Source organism: Hemitrygon akajei, chromosome 2 (genome assembly GCF_048418815.1).
Source record: "Hemitrygon akajei chromosome 2, sHemAka1.3, whole genome shotgun sequence".
Taxonomy (NCBI): Eukaryota; Metazoa; Chordata; class Chondrichthyes; order Myliobatiformes; family Dasyatidae; genus Hemitrygon; species Hemitrygon akajei.
In genome coordinates, this window is record NC_133125.1 from 42943740 (window position 1) to 42966206 (window position 22467).

General features: G+C 38.9%; 1 protein-coding gene across 6 annotated transcripts in view; it reads left to right on the forward strand.

The window, feature by feature from the left end:
- aopep (aminopeptidase O (putative)) overlaps positions 1–22467 on the forward strand; it is a 218363-nt gene that overhangs the window by 20407 nt on the left and 175489 nt on the right. For all 6 annotated transcript variants that reach the window (XM_073071267.1, XM_073071275.1, XM_073071285.1 and 3 more), the window contains exons 4-5: positions 326–485; positions 1899–2147. In XM_073071267.1, the coding sequence (XP_072927368.1) occupies positions 326–485; positions 1899–2147 (409 nt within the window). The remainder of the gene's footprint in view (positions 1–325; positions 486–1898; positions 2148–22467) is intronic.

The following is a 22467-nucleotide window of genomic DNA, read 5'->3' on the forward strand; positions in this document are numbered from 1 at the left end:
GTTACTATTCTATAGATTTGCTGAGTATGCCCACAGGAAAATGAATCTTAGGGTTGTATATGGTGTCTTATTACTTTGATAATAAATTTTACTTTGTACTTTGAACCTTATTCTAGCTTTATGTTTCTATATTTCTAGCTGTGTCTTTATTGTAAGATTATTTTTGGTCTTAGAAGAAAAGCTGGAGTTAAATTGTTACGGAAATGATTGCGTGTAATATCTGTTGGTTAATACAGTATATTTTTTGGCAATTTTAAATAGTAAAATAAAATTGCAACATTTTTGGACATTATCAAACACTGAAGCTGTATTTTTTTCGTTGTAGCTTTCTCAAAATGGTTCTATTATGTGACCATGCCAATGCCAGCATCTACTTTTACTCTCGCTGTTGGATTCTGGCTTGAAGTGAAACATGAACACATCTTTGAATCCCACTTGCAAAGTTCATTATCCTCATCTTCAAACTTTATAAATAAAAACCCCAGGTTTGTATTTTAGTTTCCTACAATTAAATTACACTCAAGTCTCTTTAATGGAAAATATGGGATACTTCCTTCATATATTGCTTAGATATCAACATGGATATTTTGTTACATTGTTAGGGAAAGGAGTAAAAGTGTTATAATATAACTGAGTGTGGCAGTAGTTTACACCTTTTTGACTAAAAAAAATTAAAACTTCAAAATTGATTAGTTAGGGCGAGGTATGAATTTGAAAGAAAAAGTGCCGTGATCTTCACTTCTATTGCTATTCTTCATTGCTTCTCAATACTTTTCTCATACTTCTTAGGTCCCTGAACATGGCATCTCAAAATTCTGAGTTATCCACTCTCACAACTCTTTATTTGAATCCTTTCATTGTGAATTCTGGTCTACCCAAAATTCAGTTACAGATTGAAATTTTGTTTATAGTGATTGTTGTTACATCTCAAGTGATTAACACAGTAAAACATGCTCCCCTGTTTCATGCTGTCCTTTGTTGTCTACCTCCATAATGTTGCCTTTATGTGTTTCCAACATAACCATGCATTTTCACCATAACTTTCTGTGATTCATATAGATTTTCTTGTCCTTTGGTTGTGGGCATAGTTGGCAAGGCCAGCGTTTATTATCCATCCCTATTTGCACCTTGAATTGAGTGATTTGATAGCCATTTCTGAAGGCAGCTGAGAATCAACCATGTACATGGGACTAGTGTCATGTAAGGACCAGGGTAAGAATGGAAGATATCCTTCCCTGAAAGACATAATTCAAAAAGTTAAGTTTTTACACCAGTCCAGTAAATTCGTGAACACCATTACTACTGCTCACTTTTTATTCCAAATTGATTTAGTTTAAACTCTCCACTTGCCAAGATGGTTTTAATACAAAATTTATGGGTACAGCGGCCAACCCCTATGTCACTGCAATTCCACTTACTTAATTGAACACAAATTTTCATAATGTGTTTCCATTCTCTTTTCATTTTGTATATTGGTCCTGGGTGACGTTGCCCAGAGGCATGCAGTGTTTCTCCATTTGCTTGTCCACACCTGTGGTCTTCATGATTAGCAGCTCAACTGTCTCTCCAACAGAAGAATTTTCTCCACTGCATATTTGGGAATTTAAGGCAATTGTCTCAGGCCTCATCATGAAGTCTGCATCCTGCCACTCCTTTCAGTCTCCTCCATCAAAGTATACTCAGGCTTCAGTGGTCGGTATAGACCTTTTGTGTCATGTTTAATCTGGAGCTGACTTTAAAACCCCATACCTCACCTTGTTGATTTCCTTTGTGAGTAATTTGACTGTCCTACAACTGATTTTCAGTGCTATTATTCAGCTTCTGAATAATTTAAAAATATTGTTTAGTATTATTTCTTTTTATATATTATGTCATCTTGCATCCTTTTTTATTTCTAGTGTTTCCATGGCAACCTGTGATCATCCAGCCTATCCATGTCGTTTCCAAAATCCTCTTGCCCAAGTCCAGGATTGTATTCCTCACCGAGTCTTTGCTCCAGATTGTCTGAAATTACGAAGCCAGGAGTTTCTGCTTCCTCTGTTAGCTCCGTGCCTTTCTGCGGCTTGTCGTATTCTGGGCACTCATCCTTTCTGCAGGGTCGATGTATTGGTTGTTCCTGCTGGTTTTTCTAGTCTGGGAATGGCCAGGTAAGTTTAGTTCTGCCATAACCTAATTGCTGTTAAGTCTCTCTGCTGTTTTTTTATTTTTGTCTTAAAAATTGAATTTAAATTATTTATACTGACTGCCATCTCCAAGGCACATTTCAGCTCATAATTAATTATTTTTTATTTTAAAATTCATAAAGCACTTTCGATATTACACAAATCATTGGATAAAGAATTCTACAAGGTTTGTCATACTTGCTTTCAATTCAATCATGAGAGTATCTCTGAGTGTGTTCAATGAAAGTTGATGAGTTCCAGTAATGACTTGAAGTAAATTGGTTTATTGTTCTCATATGTATCACGGTACAATTAAAAGCTTTTGTTCCGCATGCCATTCATAACAGTATTTTCATCACATCAGTGCATTGAGGCAGTACACAGGTAAAACACTAACAGAATGCAGATTAAAGTCACAGTTATAGAGAAAATGTAATGCAGGTATACAATTATGATCAAGGCCATAATGAGGTAGACTGTGAGGTCAAGAATCCACCTTATCACACAAAGGGACCATTCAATAGTTTTATAACAGCAGGATAGAAGCTGTCCTTGAAACTGGTGGCATGTGCTTTCAGGCTTCTGTATTTTCTGCCCAATGGGAGGAGGGAGAAGACAGAAATAAACAGTTTTTGTGTGATATTAAAAATGTGTTGCAATCATTCCAATAAGCTATTTACTTAATGGCTATTTTTTAATCTAATTATAATTGATCTATTAGTGCTTAATGTGGATATTTAATGAAAAGTGGTAAAAGAATGCTGTAAACTGGAAGAGCTTTTTGTGTAAATAAAAATGATAGCCTTTATCATTAGTCACAGCAGATCTTTTATATGAGCATTTTGATTTTCAAAAATTTGCTGATTAACTTGCACATCACATTTCCAAAGCTGGTCAGTTATATCTAACCGTTGACAAAGAATTATTAAGGCTCTTTCAGAGAACAACACCACCATCTTCTCTCTTTTCCTCTTTTTAAATGCCACCAATTTTGCATTTGCTTTTATTTCAGAGTTTCATTCTGTCACCAGATATCAATTACTGTTTCAAGTGTTTAATGATCTGGTCTACAATGAAAACCTGCCTTTGGTTAACAGGAAATTGGAGATAACTTAAGTGGGAAGATAAGATAATTAGGGTGCTGTTCTCAAATCTTCCATCCAGTGGATTAAAGATTAAGTTTTCAACACATTCAGTTATCCTGTGGTCTACACAAGAATACTACATGAAATTCCCAGAATACATTTTCTGACTATTAAGCAGTGGATTGCCCAGGTTTATCAATCTGAATGCCTTTTAATGGAGCTCCTACACAAAGTAGGAGTGGCTGAGAAGTACTTTAGAATGACTGGAAAGCAGTTCAGTTCTTGAAAACCTGTCCAATTACTGTGCTAACTATTTGTATATGTCACTTCTTATCTGTCCATCATCTTTTATGCTCCTCCCCTTCCTTTTCTTCCATGGTCTTCTGTCAGATTCTCTCCTATCAGATTCCCCCTTCTCTAACCCTTTATCCCTTTCACCAATCAACTTCCCAACTCTTCACTTCACCTCCTCCCCCTCACGGTTTTACCTATACTCGCCACCTTGTACTTCTTCCTCACCCTTCCCCACCTTCTGACTCCTTCTCTCTTCCTTTCTGGTCTCGGCTCGAAACAATGACTGTACACTTTTCCATAGATGCTTCCTGGCTTGCTGAGTTCCTCCAACATTTTCTGTGTGTGGCTTAGATTTCCAGCATCTGAAGATTTTCTCCTGTTTGTGAAACTATTTGTATATATTTTCCCAGTCTTTATTTTCTTTTTGGTTATTAGTTTGTTGTCCTGGAGTAATAGGTCAGTTTTAGAATTATACTCTCGCTCTGTCCCAGGACTGCAGCAATATGGTCAAAATGCATGTCTCGACTTGGGGTAATTATTGCTGAAGTTATAGAAAGTATTTCTGAAGGCTGTAGAAGGCCGAGAGTACCCAGTTTTATTTATGTGGCTGAGGTCAGTATGTAGGTGCAGTACACCATAGGGAAGTCCCTTTTCCCTTTGCTTTGCCTACAGCAACAATATTCTTCTGTTGTAGTAGGATTTAGTTTTACTGTGGAGTTTAGCTGCTGGTACTGAGTTAAAAGTTTATTGGTCAATCTCAGTACTAGAATTTAAATATGTTTTCTTGGCTGACCCTTGAGATTCACTTAATGGTTCGGCTCTATTCAGATCTTACTGCATTTTCTGATGTTTAAATATTATTCCCAATACAGGAAGGTTGACTTGGCTCACTTGCAATTAATGTATTTATCCTAGAAACTAGAGACACCGTCTCCCATGGAACAGTCTTAGATTCAGAATTAGGTTTAATATCACTGGGATATATCATGAAATTTGTTGTTCTGCAGCAGTAGTACATTGCAATACATGATAATAAAAAAGCTATAAATTACAATAGGAAGAATTTATATAAAAATGAATAAATAAGTAGTGCAAAAAGAGAGAAAAAATAGTGTTCATGAGTTCATTATCCATTCAGAAATCTGATGGCGGAGGGGAAGAAGCTGTTCCTGAATCTTTGATTGTGTACCTTTAGGCTCCTGTACCACCTCCTTGATGGTAGCAATGAGAAGAAGATATGTCCTGGATGGTGGGGGTCCTTGATGATGGATGCCACCATTTTGAGGCGTTGTCTTTTGAAGTTGCCCTCGATGCTGGGGAGGCTTGTGCCCATAATGGAGCTGGCTGAGTTTACAACTTTCTGCAGCTTTTTACAATCCTGTGCAGAGGCCCCTTCATACCAGATGGCGATGCAGCCAGTACAAATGCTCTCCACGGTACATCTGTAGAAATTTGTGACTCTTTGATGACAGATCAAATCTCCTCAAACTCTTAATGAAATGTAGCTGTTGTCATGTCTTCTTTGTCATGACATCAATATGTTGAGCCCAGGATAGTTCCACAGAGGATGACACCCAGGAACTTGAAATTACTCACCATTTCCACTGATAATCCCTTGATGAAGGCTGGTGAGTGCTTCCTTGACTTCCCCTTCCTGAAATCCACAATCAATTCCTTGGTCTTACTGATGTTGCATACAAGGTTGTTGTGACACCACTCAACCAGCTGATCTATCTTGCTCCTGTGTCATCAGCAAATTTATAGATGGCATGTGCCTAGTCACACAGTCGTGGGTATAGAGAGAGCAGAGCACGCTTCCTTGAGGTGCGCCAGTGTTGATTATCAGCGAGGAGGAGATGTCATTTCCAATCCACATTAACTGGGGACTCCCGGTAAGGAAGTAAAGGATCCAGTTAGGCAAATTGTGATAGGAAAATTGCAGTGGGTCCAGGTTCTTGCATAGGCAGGAACTGATACTGGCCATGACCAAACTCTCAACGCAATTTATCACAGTAGATGTGAGTACAATCGGGTGATAGTCACTGGGGCAGCTCACCCTGCTCTTCTTGGGTACTGGTATGATTGTCATGCTTTGAGGCAGGTGGGAACATCTGACTGCAGCAATGAGGTTGAAGATATCTTTAAACACTCCTGCCAGTTGGTTGGCACAGGTTTTCAGTGTCCTACCAGGTACACTATCAGGGCCTGATACCTTGCGAGGGTTCGCCCTCTTGAAAGACGTGCCACATTGCCTTCAAGACAGAGATCACAAGGTTACCAGCTGGTGCAGGGACTTGTACAGGTGTAGTTTTATTTTCCCTTTCAAAGTGTGCGTAAAAGGAGTTGAGCTCATCTGGGATTGAAGCATCACAGCCATTCATGATTTTAGGTTTCACTTTGTAGGAAGTAATGACCTGAAAACCCTGGTCAGCAAAAGCTGACGTGCATCCATTTCCAGCTCTAACTTTAATTTGGAGTTGTCTTTTCACTCTTAAAATTCCTTCCATAGAGAATACCTGGACTTGTATAGTGCTAGATTACCAGTCTTATATGCCACATCTAGCCCTCAGCAAACTTTGAATCTCCTGGTTCATCCATGGCTTTTATCTTGCATATGTCTGTAATGTTTTTGAAGGCACATAGTTATTCACACAGGTCTTAATGAAGTTGGTGGTGACTGTGGTGTATTCATTGTTTTGAAGATGGATCCTTGAATGTTGTCCATTCCACCGACTCAAAGCACTCCTGTAAGCACTCCTTCATCTCCCTTGAGCATACCTTCTTGGTCCTCACTATCTCTGCTGCCATCTTGAGTCATTGCCTATATGCTGGAAATCGAAGTACATCCAGGTGATCGGACTTTCCAAAGTGTGGGTGTGAGATGTCTCAGTAAGCGGTGGTATAACAGTCGTCAAGTGTGTTGGCTCCTCTGGTTCCAAAGATGATATGTTAGCATTAGTTGTACAGAGACTTCTTCAAGCTAGCCTGGTTGAAATACTCCGCAATGATAAGGAAGGCATCCGTATGCCCTGTTTCGTGACTGCTGATCATGGTGCTCAGCTCCTCCAGTGCCTGCCTGATGTTGGCCTGGGGTGGAATGTACACCGCTACCAGGATGATGGTAGAAAACTTCCTTGGCAGATAAAATGGACCGCATTTAATCGCTAGATATTCCAGGTCGGGTGAGCAGCATTGAGACAGAATCGCTATGTATATGCACTGGAATGAGTTAATCACTAAGCATACTTCACCTGCTTTACTTTTAAAAGAATGAGCTGTCCTGTCTTTGTGAAGAATGGTTAAGCTTTTGGGCTGCAGTGCAGTGTCCAGTACGGCAGAGGTTAGCCATGTTTCCGTGAAGTAAGGTGCACTGCAGTCCCTGATGTCCCTCTGATACTGCAAGCTTGTTCTGAGGTCTTCATTTTTGTTTTCCTGAGACTGTGCATTCGCCAGCAGGATAGCTGGGAGTGGGGGTTCCAAGGCCTCTGTGTTTCAAATGTACCTGTAGACTGGCTCGTCTTTTTCTTAAAGAGGAACTGCACTGAGTCTGCCGTCCGGGATCATCCAATTTTGAGTATTGATAGATTTTAAAAAATGCCTTAAAATAATGTTGTTGACTGAAGTACCCATGGCTGTGTGTATGGATTTCAGCAGCAGTAGTCCTGAATGGAATATTTGATGATTCTCATCAGAGCTGTTTGCTTATCACCACTTATCAGCACCATGTTAGATTATCTAAAGGAAATGTCAAATGTCGTCCTAAGCTAATGTTCTTAGAGAGAAGCTAATGTATATCTGTTTAATTTTTGATTCTGATGTATTTTTAGAAATTTATCCAAATTTAGATGAAGCTAAATTTTCCCAACGAAACACCCCATGGTGCGCATCATTTTGCATCAAATTTTGGATCAATTCAGTTAGTTTAACTATTTTAGGTATTGACTAATATTTTATACTTGTAATTATTATATAAAACACTTTAAAAAAAATGGCATTAACTAACATGTTTTGTCAGAGATTTTCAGAGAAATTCAGTGGTGTCCAGGTGTTTTGACAGCTAGTCATCCTGCAGGTGCAGATTAGTGGCTATTGAAACTTTCCTTTGTCTTTGCACACGAGATTGCCGTTGTAAGTAAGTGTGCAAATCTCTTTGCTCACTGAAGTGGATGGACAGAACTGTGCCAGGCCAGAGGGATGTACTTCATGCTCCTGAGGCTTAGCAATATAATTTGTGATGGCGGAATAGCTCATTCAATTTTAACTATGTAAATTGAAAGATTTTGATTAATCAGGGAATTGCCTTTTCTGATTGTCTGCTGATGACTGTGGTGTTCTGCAGAGGTCGGTGCTGGGACTGCTTCTTTTCATGTTATATCTCATTGATCTGGATGATGGGATTGATAGCTTTGTGGCCAAGTTTGTGAACAATACAAAAGTAGGTGGAAGGGCACGTAGTGTTGATGCAGAAGATTAGGAGAATGGGCAGAGAAGTGGAAGTTGGAATGCAATGCAGGGATGTGTATGGTTATGAATTTGGGAGAATGAATAAAGGCATAGACTATTTTCTAAATGGAGCAAACTCAGAAATCAGGGGTGCAAAAGGACTTCAGATCCTCATGCAGCGTTCCCTGTAGGTGAGTCAGTGCAAATACAATGGTAGTATTCATTTCAAGAGGATAAGAATACAAGAGCAAGGAAGTAATGCTGAGGCTTTATACGGCATTGGTCAAACTATGCTTGGAATATTGTGAGCGGTTTTGGGCCTCTTATCTAAGAAAGATGAGCCGCCATTGGAGAGAGTCCAGAGGAGGTTTACAAGAAAGATTCAGCGAAAGAAAGTGTTAACATTTGAGAAGCATGTGATGGCTCTGAGCCAGTACTCCTGGACTTCAGGAGAATGGTGGAGGGGAGGATCTTATTGATTAAGAGGGTGGTGAATCTGTGGAATTCATTGTCATAGGAGGCCATGTTATTCGATATATTTAAAGAGGAGTTTGATAGGTTCTTGACTAGTAAGAGCGTTGAAGGTTATGGGGAGGAAGCAGGAGAATGGACTTGAAAGGGATAATAAAATCAGCTATGATGGAATGGTGGAGAATACTCGATGGGCTGAATGGTCTACTTCTGCTCCTATGTCTTATGGTCTTACGGTTATTTTCAGATTGATATGCAGTTACTTGTGAGGTTTCAGAGGGGTCAGTACTGGAACATTTATAATATAGACCAACACACACAAAATGCTGGAGGGACTCAGCAAGTCAGGCAGCATCTGTGGAGGTGCAAAAACAGTTGGCATTTTATGTTGAGTCCCTTCATCAGGACTGGAAATAGATTTATAATTTAAAAGGTAAAGTATATCTTATTCAGTTTTGCTAATGATGCAAAGCTTGGTGGGAAACGTGAAGAAGTGCCAAATAAAGTATAATGTGAGGTGATTCACGTCAGTAAGAAGAATAGAAAAAACAGAATACAGTGGATTCTGGTTAATTGGGACAGGCGTTTATTTGAGACAATTTTTAAAGAACAAAATCAAATTGAGAAAATAGCCAGGATTCCTCTTGTTTATGGAAACACTTTGTCACTTAATTGGGGCAGGAGACAGTTGCTGAACAGTTTCAAGCTAGCATCAGATGCATGCACTTGTGTGGCCATTAGACACTACACTGACCTGAGAGTGAACAGTTTTTAAATAGCATCAGTTGTGTGTGCTTGTGTTCAAAAATCAGTGCTTTTTATCACTGATAGTTGGTAAGAATTAAGCAACAAGACAATTCAAAACTGTTTTGCTCACTGCAGTTTCAAGCATTGAGGCTTGGAGATGCCAGAAACAGCTGGGAGTGAAAATAAAATGATTTCACTACTTCAACAAGTTAGGAACTGTGAAGAACTTGAAGGTATCAATAATCATCTGGCACCGGACCAGATTGAAAAGGTCAGGGTGGAGAGGAGCAAGCCGGTTCAGATCGCTGCTCAAAGCAGAGGAACCTGATGTTCGGATGGTGAATTATGTGTCAGGCCAGATTGAAAAGGCCGAAGTGCTTGGGTTCGAGGTGAGGTACGGGCTGACTAAGATCACTGCCCCATGATGTTTACTCAGCTCTTCGCTGAACTACGGTTCTCGGACTCTCTTTGCGGACTTCAGTTCAGGAACACCACTTGCTTGCGGTTACTGATGCATGATATTTGTTTTGTTACGCATTGGTAGTTCGACGGTCTTTTTTTATGGGTTATTTTATTTTATTTTATGGATGTGATGTGATTTTTTATTCTCTGCACATTGGGTGTTAGTCTTTTTTTCATATATATGGAGTTTGCTTTTGGGTTGCTTTGTTTCGTGGCTGCCTGTTTGAAGGTTGAATAATGTATGCATACTTTAATAATGTACTTTGAACTTGAAAATTATAATGAAAATGAAGATTTGGAGGATGCAATCATTGATAGCATTGTATGAAGACCAGTCCTTTATCTTGACTAGGTAATTGCTCTGATTTTGTCCGTTTGTAGGTAATTGAAAGAAAGTGGTGGCATGTACTGGATGAATTCCTCCATTGAAAACTGTTAGGAGTTACTACACAGCTTTATAGTGATAGTGTTCCAATTTGTTCTGTGTTCCATTTAAGTACATAATAATACCTTTATAACTATTTCCATGAAACGTTGGCTAGTTGAGGCAGCCACTTAATTGGGCCGAAATGTACTGGTCCCAATGTGTCCTAATTAAATGAAATCCACTGTATTTTAAAATTAGATTAGATTAGATTCAACTTTATTGTCGTTGTGCCGAGTACAGATACAAAGCCAATGAAATGCAATTAGCATCTAACCAGAAGTGCAAAAGAATAGTGTTATTTACAAAATAACTGTGAGTAAAAAGTAAGTGCTACAGCACACAAATATAAAAGTACTGGGACAGCACAATATGGGTGCAATACTGCTTAGCACTATGATGTGATGTCAGCAGGGTCACAGCCTCAGGGAAGAAGCTCTTCCTGAGCCTGCTGGTGCGGGAGCGGAGGCTCCTGTAGCACCTACCGGATGGGAGGAGAGTAAAATGATGAATAGATTGTTAATACTGGTGAATTTGGGAATGCTAGAGCATTACATGCAGTAAGTAATCATTGGGACGGCCCATTGCCTCTATTGGAACAATAGTACAAGATTGGTACAAGAATTTTTTTTGCTGCAGCTATGTGGGGTTTTGAACATACATGAGAATTAGTGCAGTTTTGGTCACTGTATCCAAGGAATGATATACTTGTCTTGCTGGCAATACACAAATGTTTGATTTAAGGTGCAGTATGTATGGATATATTAAAAAAACTGGGGTGCTATTGTGCACAATAGGTGGAGAAAAATGAGAGGCGACCTATTTAAAATATTGGACAAGGGCTGACATGGTTAGGTACTAAGAAACTTTTATTTCCTTTCTGAAACAGCCCACCATTGGTTGGCAGGAAGAGAGTGATTGTGCATAGTATCAGGGTAGGAGTTGAACTATTTTGGACTGAATGAGGGGAAAAAAACTTTTTTGCTCAAAGGATTGTAACTCTGAAGTCCTGCACTTTAGAGGGCAACACAAGTTCAGTCATTGAATTTTTACAAGGCTGAGAATGATGATGGTTGAATGCTGGTAAAGGGAAATGGGAATTAGATGGAAAAGCTGATTTGAGATAATCATCCTTTATCTTGCTGAACATTGTGCAGACTTGAAAGACTGTTTAGCCTCTTCATAGGCTTTCATGCTTTATTAGACATATTAGGAATACATTCAGTAATTCCTCTGATTCGTGTTTTGAAACCAAACAACAACAAGCATTTTTGCTTTACAAACCTATCTCTTTAACAATTACACCACTTTATTGCACTTTCATTTATTCACAGCTTCACATTTACATTGACAAGATTAATGGGGAAAAAAGCCTGAAATTTAAGTTTATCCTCATTGGGCTTTGATGCTCCCATTCTGAGAATCCATCTGTTATTCAGGAAAACCCTGTGTCTTTGAAGATGTTCCTTGTGGCAGTATAACAGGTTATGTTGACTTCGAATCTATGGTTGGCCATCTGTTCAGTAGAGGCAGTAGCCAGTGTTGTCATCAGTGACAGTATGACCGTCATCGTCTGACATGATGAACAACCATCACTGTTTAGCAATGTTTGAGCTTGTGCAGAAGCATTAGATAAATGTTCTGTTAACATATTAAACACAAAATAATATTGTTTCACAAGTTTTCAGCTCTGTCTAGCTTAATACATTTGTTGTTGCTATTGAGTGCTGTCGAGTTGTCATCGACTCATGGCGATCCTGTGGCGAGTGTAGTTGTCCATAGGGTTTTCGTGGCAAGGTACAAAAGTAGATTGCTGGCGTTTCTTCCAAGCAGATACTGCTGCTGCTCAGGTTGGGACGTGGCTGGGTTTGAACCCGGGACCATCCACCTTGAAGTCCAGTGCTGACGCCACTATACCATTACAATACTTCCCTGGTTCCCTGAATCAAGATATATACTTCGGCAAATTATAATATTTACAACTTTTCTCAGCACATGGACAGAATGTTGACATGAAGAATTAATAATGCATCTACTTGTAGCTTTGTTTTGCACTGTTAATATCCTTTGTGTAACAGTTGCATACATCTCCACCTCAGAGTAAAAGAAGTTTATACTACTAATTCTCTATTGAGAGTTATTTATTACAAACATTTGTATTTCTCTCTTTATAACCTACTTGCAATAAACCCTTTCAGTGAGAGCCTGTTGAGTCATATCTTGGTGCATGGCCTGATCTAATGTTATTTTGTGAATTATGTAGTGGCCCATCTGCTCTCTCTGAATGCAGATTCAGGGTTTGTCAGTAACTAGAAGTGAAAACAGCATAAGATTTAGGCTTTGTTGGTATCACAGCACTTCCCTGTAAATGACATTTAAATTGTTGAATCTGTTTCCTGTAGTTCTTTGTTTAGTTTGGTAGCTGAAGAGCCACAGAACTCAGGGTTATGGATGATTTGCTTCCACTCCAGTTCCGTGTGCACTGAGGTGACAGCTGAGGCCAATGTGGGAACTGCATACTCTGCCACGGTTGGAGCGGGAAGATTTGATGGAGATGGTGAACAGGTGGATGAACGAGTTTGGGAGTTGATGCTCTCTTTCCACCGTCCATCCTTCCAAGGCAGAAAGAGAGCACTTTCTCTTGAAGTAGGAACCAGAGGTTCCTAATGCCATCCTAAACATTCCTCCCCCATTTTGAGTCAAGATAAACCAGGGATTCCCAGCATTCAGTCTTTTAAGAAAACTTTGAGAAAATTCTTGAATTATTTTGTCTGTCTACTTGCTAATCTGTTGCCCAGACAAGTCTGTTTTGGGAATCCAATGTCAGACATGGAGTTATCTGTCCTGCCCAGTGGAACTCACCCTCTGAATGAGCACAAGTAAAAGCATTATCTGAGAACTGTTGGGTGATCTCGGTTCTGGAATGGAGGCAATTTAGATTGAATGTCCTCCATATGAATTGTAGATTACTTCCATTTCAGCAGAAAACTTGTTGGAGGTGAGGTGCAGCATTGCAGCAAGAAAGATTAAAAAGAGTGAGAATGGTGTTGGGAAGATGATACCAGCCGGCATCAAGATTGCATATATGTGGACTCACTGGTTTAAAATAAATGTTTTGCGCACCACACAAAATGTTGGAGGAACTGAGACAACATGTATCGAGAGAAATAAAGAGTTGACATTTTGGCCTGAGACCCTTCATCAGGAGGAATGGTCCTGATGAAGGATCTCAGCCCAAAACATTGTCTGACCTGTTGAGTTTTTCCAGCATTTTGTGTGTGTTACTCTGGATGTCCGTTATCTGCAGAATATCTTGTGTTTATCATTTGCGTTTCATTGTGAGACAGGTACACAATGGTGATGAACTTCAGAGGGCAGCCAGATTTGAAGATAATGCTCGTGGTCCTTGTCAATTGATTGACAAGTCAAAAGGTTTTGAAAGGACAAAAATGGCCATGTATAGTGGCTGATGCTGATCCTGCATTTCTGGAGGTGTTGGCACATGATAAAATATTTGCCCACTGTAATGTTAAATGATTGAAATCTGCTCTGTATTTTGACATTTGACCACTCATCAGGTGAGGAAGATCCTGGTAATGACTTCCCCTGTGGTAGACAGGGAAGTCTATTGTGGTTCCTGCAATTACATTTGTTGCTGTACTTGTAGATCACAATTATGATGCTTTTGAGATCCTCTGCTCCAGATGCAAGAGATAAAGTTGTGGAAATAAGACTAAGTTCCTCATGGTCAGAACAGACTGTGTCTTTCCTGAGGTTGGTTTCTCAGTTGGCATGTAGCCCAGACACTGAAGGACCTACCCATCTGAGGACCAAGAACAGAGGTGAACACAGAGGGAGTCAGCACACGTAACTCCATTGAAAAGAATCGTATCTGTTTCAGACTTGTTGCCATCAAACTCTCACATGTCAGCAGGGTGATATATCTATAGAATGAATTCAGCATGCAAGGAGGCCAATTGGCCCAATTAGTTTCTGCAATCTTCCAGTTTCAGGTGCTACCTCTGAAACTAAAGTGTGGATGTTGGAAAGATTTTTGCCGGGGCCTTCGCAATTTCCTTGCCTAATCCGTCAGCCACTTCAATTTTTTCAGTAATTCAATAGTTCTATTTAATATCAGAGAAATTTATACAATATACAACCTGAAATTCTTGTTCTTTACAGACATCCACAAAACAGAAGAGTGCCCCAAAAGAGCAAGTGATAGTAAAGCCCCAAAGCCCGCCCTGCTCTCCCCTCCTGTCCACAAGCAGCAGCAAAGCAATAACCCTCCCCTTTCCCCACTTACTATAGGAAGCATCAGCACCCTCCACCCACCAAGCAAGCAATAGCAAAGCCCCCAGAAGAGACCATGATCTGCAGAATAACAAAAACTACTGTTCACCCAACAGTTCAACATACCACTGTGTGTGTCTCTCTTTCTCTCCCTCTTCCTCTCCCTCTCTCCCCCTCTCCCTCTCTTCCCCTCCCTCTCTCCCCCTCTCCCTCCCCCTTCATTCCTCTCCCCTCCTCCCCTCTCTTTCTCTCTTCCCCACCCCCAACAAAAAGGGAACAGAGAGGTGTCACCCTTTCACAGCGAGAGCGGAGACATAAACAAACAACTCACTGATTTGCAATGATGAGATCTGCTGTGTCCCTTTTTTTCAAGTTCTCTGATTCGAGAGTTGGCACCAAGCTTTCCCCCAGCAATGAGAGAGAGAAAGAGTGTGTGATTCACCAAGTACAGAGCCCCTGGCGGCCATTCTGCTGTGCCTGATGTTCCGTTTTCTCCCGTGGTATTTCAGTCAGCAGCACTTGCTTAGAGTCAGCTCGTCCACAGGGCCGCGAAGCCTGGGAACTCCCAAGGCATGCTCGTCTTCTAGGCCACATGCTTGGGATTTTGAGAAGTGGCTAGTCATGAGCCCTCGGGAGCAGGTCCCACCACTGCAAAGAACTGAAATCTGAGTGTAATTCTAGCTCAGGGTCTCTGTCAGAACCCCATCCACCTTGAAAAAGAGAAAGAGAGACATTAAAAGAAATTAAGGTGTTTCTGCAGGTGAGCTTGAAGGAACATTGTAGTTCCGCCCTTTGAATGATTTATCCACTGTAAGTGCATTTAGCTTTATCAGTCACTCCTCTTTATCAGTTTCTACCCCATTCAGAACCTTAGTTACATTTTCATTTGCTGCAATTCCAGTGGCTTCATTTTCCTTAAAGCTGGTATAAAGTATCCACTTAGTACCTTTTTTTTTTTTTTAAACTTTTTTTATTGTTTTCAAATAGTTACTAAATAAAAGTGTATGAGAAAAAAAAATGTTACCCAGCCCCCCTCCCCTTAACCCCTCCCCCCTAACATCCCTAAAAAAAAAGAAAGAGAAAAAAAAAAGGAATGCCTGGATATTGGAAGATCCCCACACGCTCCACGGAGTTCGTAATAACTTTGGTGTATGCATTTATTTCTTTCCCCAAGTAACCAATTATTTCATCTTCGGAGCACCTATATATTTAATCCTGTCTTTTGTAAATAAGGGCGCCAAATTTTCAAAAATGTTTCATATTTATCTCTTAAATTGTAAGTGATTTTTTCAAGTGGAATACAGCCATAAATTTCGTTCTTCCAACGATCTATACTTAGATATGTATCCGATTTCCAAGTCACTGCAATAGCTTTTTTGGCTACTGCCAATGCAATTTTTATAAATTCTTTCTGATATTTATTCAATCTGGATATCGGTTTTATCCCTTCAATATTACCTAGTAAAAGTAATGTTGGGTTGTGTGGAAGTTGTATTCCAATGATTTGTTCCAGTAAAACTCTTAAATTTGTCCAAAAAGGTTGAATTTTGGAGCAAGACCAAGTAGAATGTAAAAAAGTACCAATTTCTTGGTTACATCGAAAACACTGATCAGATAGATTTGGGTTTAATTTGTTTATTTTTTGTGGTGTAATATATAGTTGATGTAAAAAATTGTATTGCACTAATCTTAATCGAACGTTTATTGTATTTGTCATACTCTCAAGACATAGTCTTGACCAGTTTTTTTCTTCAATTTTGATATTCAAATCACTTTCCCATTTTTGTCTTGACTTATGGACTCCTTGTTTAATTGCCTGTTTTTGAATCAAATTATACATACAAGAGATAAATTTTTTAATCTTTCCTTTTTGAATTAAAGTTTCCACTTAGTACCTTGATCTTGAAATGAGCATCCGTGAATGAATTTTCTTTCGGGCCTCTGTTCAGTCCCATCTCTGCTCTTGCTATTCTTTTCCTCCTTCCACGCCTTTAGTATATTTTTAGATTCATTTTTATACTTGCTTCCTGATTTACTCATACCTATTCTTTGCCTGCCTTATTTCCTTTTTTAATGTCTCTGACTTTCCTGCAACCAACCTGGCTCTCAGTTGTGTTACCACCTTGGCATCTTTACATCTCTATTTTTTCCTGTTCTGTTTTACTTTTTATCTTCTTGGAGATCTCGCTTTAATTTCTTTTCCCTTCTCCTTCATAGATTGTAAAAGAAAGCTGGTAGCTCTTTGACTTTGCCATGTTCTATCTGTACATAAATTTGCACTTCACACATTGTTTGTGAAGTATTGTGGGATGTTTCTGAGAGAAGTATTTTATTGGCATTCAGTGCTTGATCAAAATAATAATGGGATAGGCCAGATGAAATGGCAGGCACTCTGCAGCTTTTTAAAATTAAGATCTATGGTTATGAATGGTCCTTCAAAAGACTATGTTTGCAGATATAGACTAATTCACTTAGATTAGAAGTGAGCAAACTTCCAGGGACTGAAATAATGTGATTGAACTAATACTAATCTGGAAAGATAGGCCAGGTAACTGACTGGCTTTTTGGACTCGCACCTTCATTGCTCTAAAACCCATGGAAGTAAACATCTATCAACAGCTCTTGGGAAATCCATTGAAGTTACACCAAGATATCTTATGCATCTTAACGGAGATCTGAATCACAATGTTCAATTATATTTTCTTAGCAAATATTGGATTGGGTGATCTAGCACTTTGCTGGAAAGTGAGTGCGAGCCTTGAGGCAAAGAAACTGTGAGAAGGGACGAGAGCGGATATTTGACTCCATTTTGCCGATTAAAGCAACAAGAAAGATCAAGGCAAATGCAGAAAGTGAGTGAGGGTTCAGTGCTGACTACCTGCCTTTTGATCGCTGATGGGATCCTTCTGCTGCCAGAGGAGGAGCTTGTGCGACCTATCGCTGTGCCTGGAGAGTAGGCCTCTGAGTTCGACTGCTGTCTTCTGTCTCTTTCATTGAAGTTGGAGGAAGTTACCGAGGTTTGGGCTATGGATTATGGACTTTTTTAGTCTTATGGTTTTTATATTCTGTGTTGCTATCCGTTCTTTCTCATTTTTTTTGTTGGAGGGGGTCGATGTTCTTGTTGCGTTTTTGTTAGATTTTTGTGCGGGGGGGATTTGGGGCTGATTTTCTTGTTGCATTTTGTGCCAGGGAGGGAGGTTTGGGGACCAGTGTTCTTGTTGCATCTTGTGTAGGGGAGAGGGTTTTAAGGCTGAAGTTCTTGTTGCATTTTGTGTGGGGCTGTGGTGGAAGGAGTTTGGGGGAAGTTGATAGAGTTGCCGTTTTTTTGTGTGGGAGGGGTGGGTTTGCTGTTTCTCGTTGAACTGACTTCCATGATTTTCTTTGTTTCATGGCTATCTGGAGAAGAAGAATTTCAGAGTTGTAAACTGCATACATACTTTAATAATGAACCTTTGAATCTTTTGAACTTTTGACCATTTTAAATAGGAAAGGTAGTGCAGAAATGCAGTGTGCCAATAGATGGCGCTCAAATCTGCTACTCCAAATGCTTCTGAAACGTGTGCTTATTCATTAGATATTATTCAGTGTAATCAAATTTTGTTCTGGACCCAATCCATCTGCCGTCTTCTTCAGAAAAAGTCTCTTGGTATTTATTGAATTCTTAGTATTAAATTATATTAATTATTATTCCTGCATTTTCTTAAAATTGTGAATTTGTTTTATATTGCACTTTTGTATACTGTATTATTTGCAGCATCTCAATATTTTATAACTTTGGAAATTCAGATAGAAGACCTAGAATTACAATGTTTTTGACCTCAATGTTACCAAAAAAGAAAGTTTTATTTCTAAAAGTGAAATTAAAATATATAATCTATAAACCAGAGGCTTTTCATACAACTCTAACCACAAAGTATACTGCAGATGCAACTCTACAACTCTAGAATTGTGGATGTTAATGAATGCTGATAAAAGATCATTCTTCCAGCGCAAAGAACATCTCTTTATACCAAAATAATAATGCAACTTTGTCTCTTAAAGGGCCTTTTAATAGAGCAAAACAAAATCATATGGACATTTTTACTAAGACTGGTATATGCCAAATGATTTTTTTTATACCTAGAAGACTCTAAAACAGAGTTGCAAAGTTTGATTAAAATTTGGATAAGGAATCAGTGATTGAATGAAAGTTTGGATGGATTTTGGTGAGTTTAATACAAATTGAATGTTCACAACATTTCAGTAACTTTTTCTGTTAGTTCCTACTTTCAGTTCTTTAACTCTAGAATAATTTATTAAATTTCAAAGAGTTCTGTGGTCGTCAAGTCAACAATTCTTATTGAATCAATCGCCAGTATGGGAGATTGTGGCAGTCAAGTGAGATATTGCAAGAAGCATCTTCTATGTTAGCAATATATTTTTAAAAATTTAAATGGGATGAAAGTTATTCATGGATCTATTGAAAAGTTAGCCTTAAGCATCATGAAAAGGTTAACAGCTGTGAGAGAGATCAATCTCTGATTGCAATTCAGGGTTGGCCATTAGTAGACTTGTAATCTGGGCAAAAATCAATAGAATCATTAAAAGCAGATATCACAGAATAGAAGTGACCAGTATAGGAAGCAAAGCATTATATTGAATGAGGAGAGGAATGTCCGGCAAACCAAAGTGGAGGACAGTGGCAAAGATCAAAGAAACTGAATGGAGGAAGATATGGTTGATAATCGAAATGTAACTAAAAGCTGGCATTCCATTCATATGGGCAATGGTTATAAATCCTTTGTGTAAAGAGGGATCAGAACATATAGTGGCTAATGTAGAAAGAGATCTGCAATTTAATTAGTATGAATTAGGAGAAGGCTCTCAGCAAGACACTTTGACTTTATTTCCCTCCATAGATGCTGCCTGACCTCTGAGTTCCTCTAGTATTTTGTGTGTGCTGCTCTTTGTTCTCTAAACTTTGGCCCAGAATTGCTGAAATATACCTGTTAATAATGCATATTGTTATTAATGTTCAAATCACTGACCAAGTTGTGGTGAGGAAAAGTCACCCCTGTCTCTTGTTATTAGTCAAACTCTGACTTGCTAGGTTTGCAAAAACTGCATCCTGTGCTTAGCATTCCTTGTGTGTTTAATGAAATTGCATTTGGATGCTAATTGCCTATTAAATTTGCCACAGAAATGTCAGTTTATCAGTCACACTTTTATAATAGTTAATTGCTGTCAATTAACTCCCTGGTCCATAAAGTGTGCAGTTTCAATCCTTCAAACAGTAAATTGTTTAAATTTTAAAAAATTAAAAGGTTATTTCCCTTTCTGAATCTCCTTTTAATTCTTTATTTCTTTCTTGTTTTTTTTCTGTATCATATTTTGCAGTGTGTTCACTCACTTTCATTAGCCCACTTGGCATCAGTCTCCATATTAGATCTTTCTTTGTATAGTTTGCCCTACTTACTGCTGATTTTGCCGGTGATATTTAGGGCAGCAATGAAGATCCTCCATTTCTGGCAGTGTTCAGGGTTTCCATCGTTGTGCCAGCAGCTTCCTCTCGGTTTACACTATTGTGAGTCACGCAAGCCCCAGGTAGAAACGCAGGGATATCGTTGCACTCAGATGTAGGATTCTTCATTGCTGGCTCCATAACAGTTTTGTTTCACCAGTCAGGATTGTTAGCCCTGAACTGAACTGAACTGAACTTGAAGGACCAGTGGACCAGTCTTAGTCTGGCCTCTATCCTTTAATCTGTTTGGCATGGATGACCCTACCAAGAGCTAAAGTGTGCCAACATAGCTGTCCAGGTCATTGAGGCATACAAGCATCCAAAACACAATGAGGTTGTGGTCCTTGAGGTGGAGAGTTTGCTCTGCCATTCAACAAATTCCCAGACACTATGATTCCCTTGAGTTTTTGTTTTTTCAGTAACCTGTGGACAAAAATATTGTGAGTTGAAGGATGTAAGAACATATCAGAATGGCCTGGACAACAAAAGGATGATTATTTCAGCAATTTCCAACTCCTTATCATCATATTTTACTCTTTGGTTCCAAAACCTTCTTGTAACATTATTCATCAAGACAGTAGTTCATTAATGATGGTGCTTCCTTTTAACACTAGCTAGAGAAGAAAGTAAATCTGGAAAATATATGACTTGAGATCATGTGCACGGGCTTTTAATATATTTGGAAGTCAATAGGCTTACTCTTAAAAATAAAAAAAAAACTGCTCTTGCTGGAAATGTAAAACAGAAATAGAAAATGCCAGGAATACTCAGAAATAGATAATGTCTCAGGTTGTCAGAACTGGGTAGGAGACAAATAAAATGTTGAACTTGCTGGTGAGGTTGGGGAGGGGGAGGGAATTGTAGGGAGATGTCTCTGATGGCAATGGAGAGAGATTGTGAACAAGGTTATCTGGTCAATAGAGCAGTTAGTAAGTGAGAACATAACTGAAAAAAAAGTGGGAATTGCAAAATGAAGAGCAGGAAGGCATGCCTAGCAGGTTTTCCAGACGGAAAAAATGGAGATGAAGAAATAGCAAACAAGCTGAACCATTGTCACAGATAATTCAGCTTACATTTTTTCCTGCGTGGTTAGATCTGTACTATTAATAATCTTGATCTTTTTGTTGACCAGAAAAAATGGTTGAGTTGGATCCACATTTAATGTGTCAAGAATCACAACGACCTTTGAGATCACTTTGCTACATTTATGAGTAGAACCAAAATACTTTGGTCCTTTTTATTCACTTTGCATGATGGATAGGTAGAGTGCATTTTGTGGGATGGATTCACAAATTCCCCCCCCACTTATGGGTGTCATTAGTAGGAAGGGGTAAAACAGGATGTGCTCCTGTTTGTCTCATTATTTTGATCAGTTTGGAGCTAATCATTTGCCTGTCCTTTTGGCACTTAATGACCCCACCCAAAAATGCTTGGTCATTTTGAAGAGATATTTGTATGTATGTAAATATATCCCACAGTGGTTAAAAAGTTGATGTAATATGTTATTCAAGCTATAAGTGCCATTGCATCTATCAGTTTACTTACCATCTCTCAAATAATGCCAAACAAATATATGATTTTGTAGTAAAATCATGCAAACAATAAAGGAACTTCCTCAATTTTTAAAACCAGTGAATTTCAAATATTTCGCAAAGCTGTGTTTGGAAGAACTAATTTGAAAACACATATTCTGCTGAGAGCTAACCACATTTAAAATGATCAAAATGCTGTAACTCAGTTGAATGTTTATTGTAAGAGATAGACATCACATTAAGTCTTTTGCCTTTTGAAGCCGTTCTTACAGGTTAACCACAGCTCTGTGGAAGCTTACCACATAAATGTTGGTTATCTGTAAGTCAAGGCTGTTGTTTTACCTCAAGCAACTTCAGACCTGATTCTGTTCAAAGTCTAAATGCAAGCAATATTTTAGTTTTAATCTATGGATTGAAATCATGGGTTGTGGGAAGTCTTCACATTTATTCTTTATTGATTTATCAGCCCATTTATGGACAACAGAAAAAATGCAATTGAGCTTCAAGACCACAAAACCATAAGACCTAGGAGCAGATTTAGGCCATTCCGCCCATTGAATTTGCTCTGCCATTCCATCATTCCTCTGGCAGCCAACTAGAAAAGACCCCCTTTATTCCCACTCTTTGCTTCCTACCAGTCAGCCAATCTTCTCTTTGTGCTAATATCTTTCCTGTAATACCGTGGTCTCTTATCTTGTTAATCAACCTCATGTCTGGCACCCTGTCAAAGCACTTCCAATAAGGGGCCTTTTGTGTGGCTTAGACTACACTGAACTATTGGACATTTAAAATGACATTTTAGAAGTAAAATGGTAAAGCTAGAAATACTGGTCAGCGTTTGTAGAAAGAGGAGGCACTAATATTTCAGACTAATGATAAACATGAGAAAGTCTGCAGATGCTGGAAATCCAAAGCAACACACACAAAATGCTGGAGGAATTCAGCAGGCCAGGCAGCATCTATGGAACTGAATAAATAGTCGGCATTTTGGGCCGAGACCCTTCTTCAGGTCTTGAAGATCTTTTATTACAGATCAATGATCTTTTATTTACAA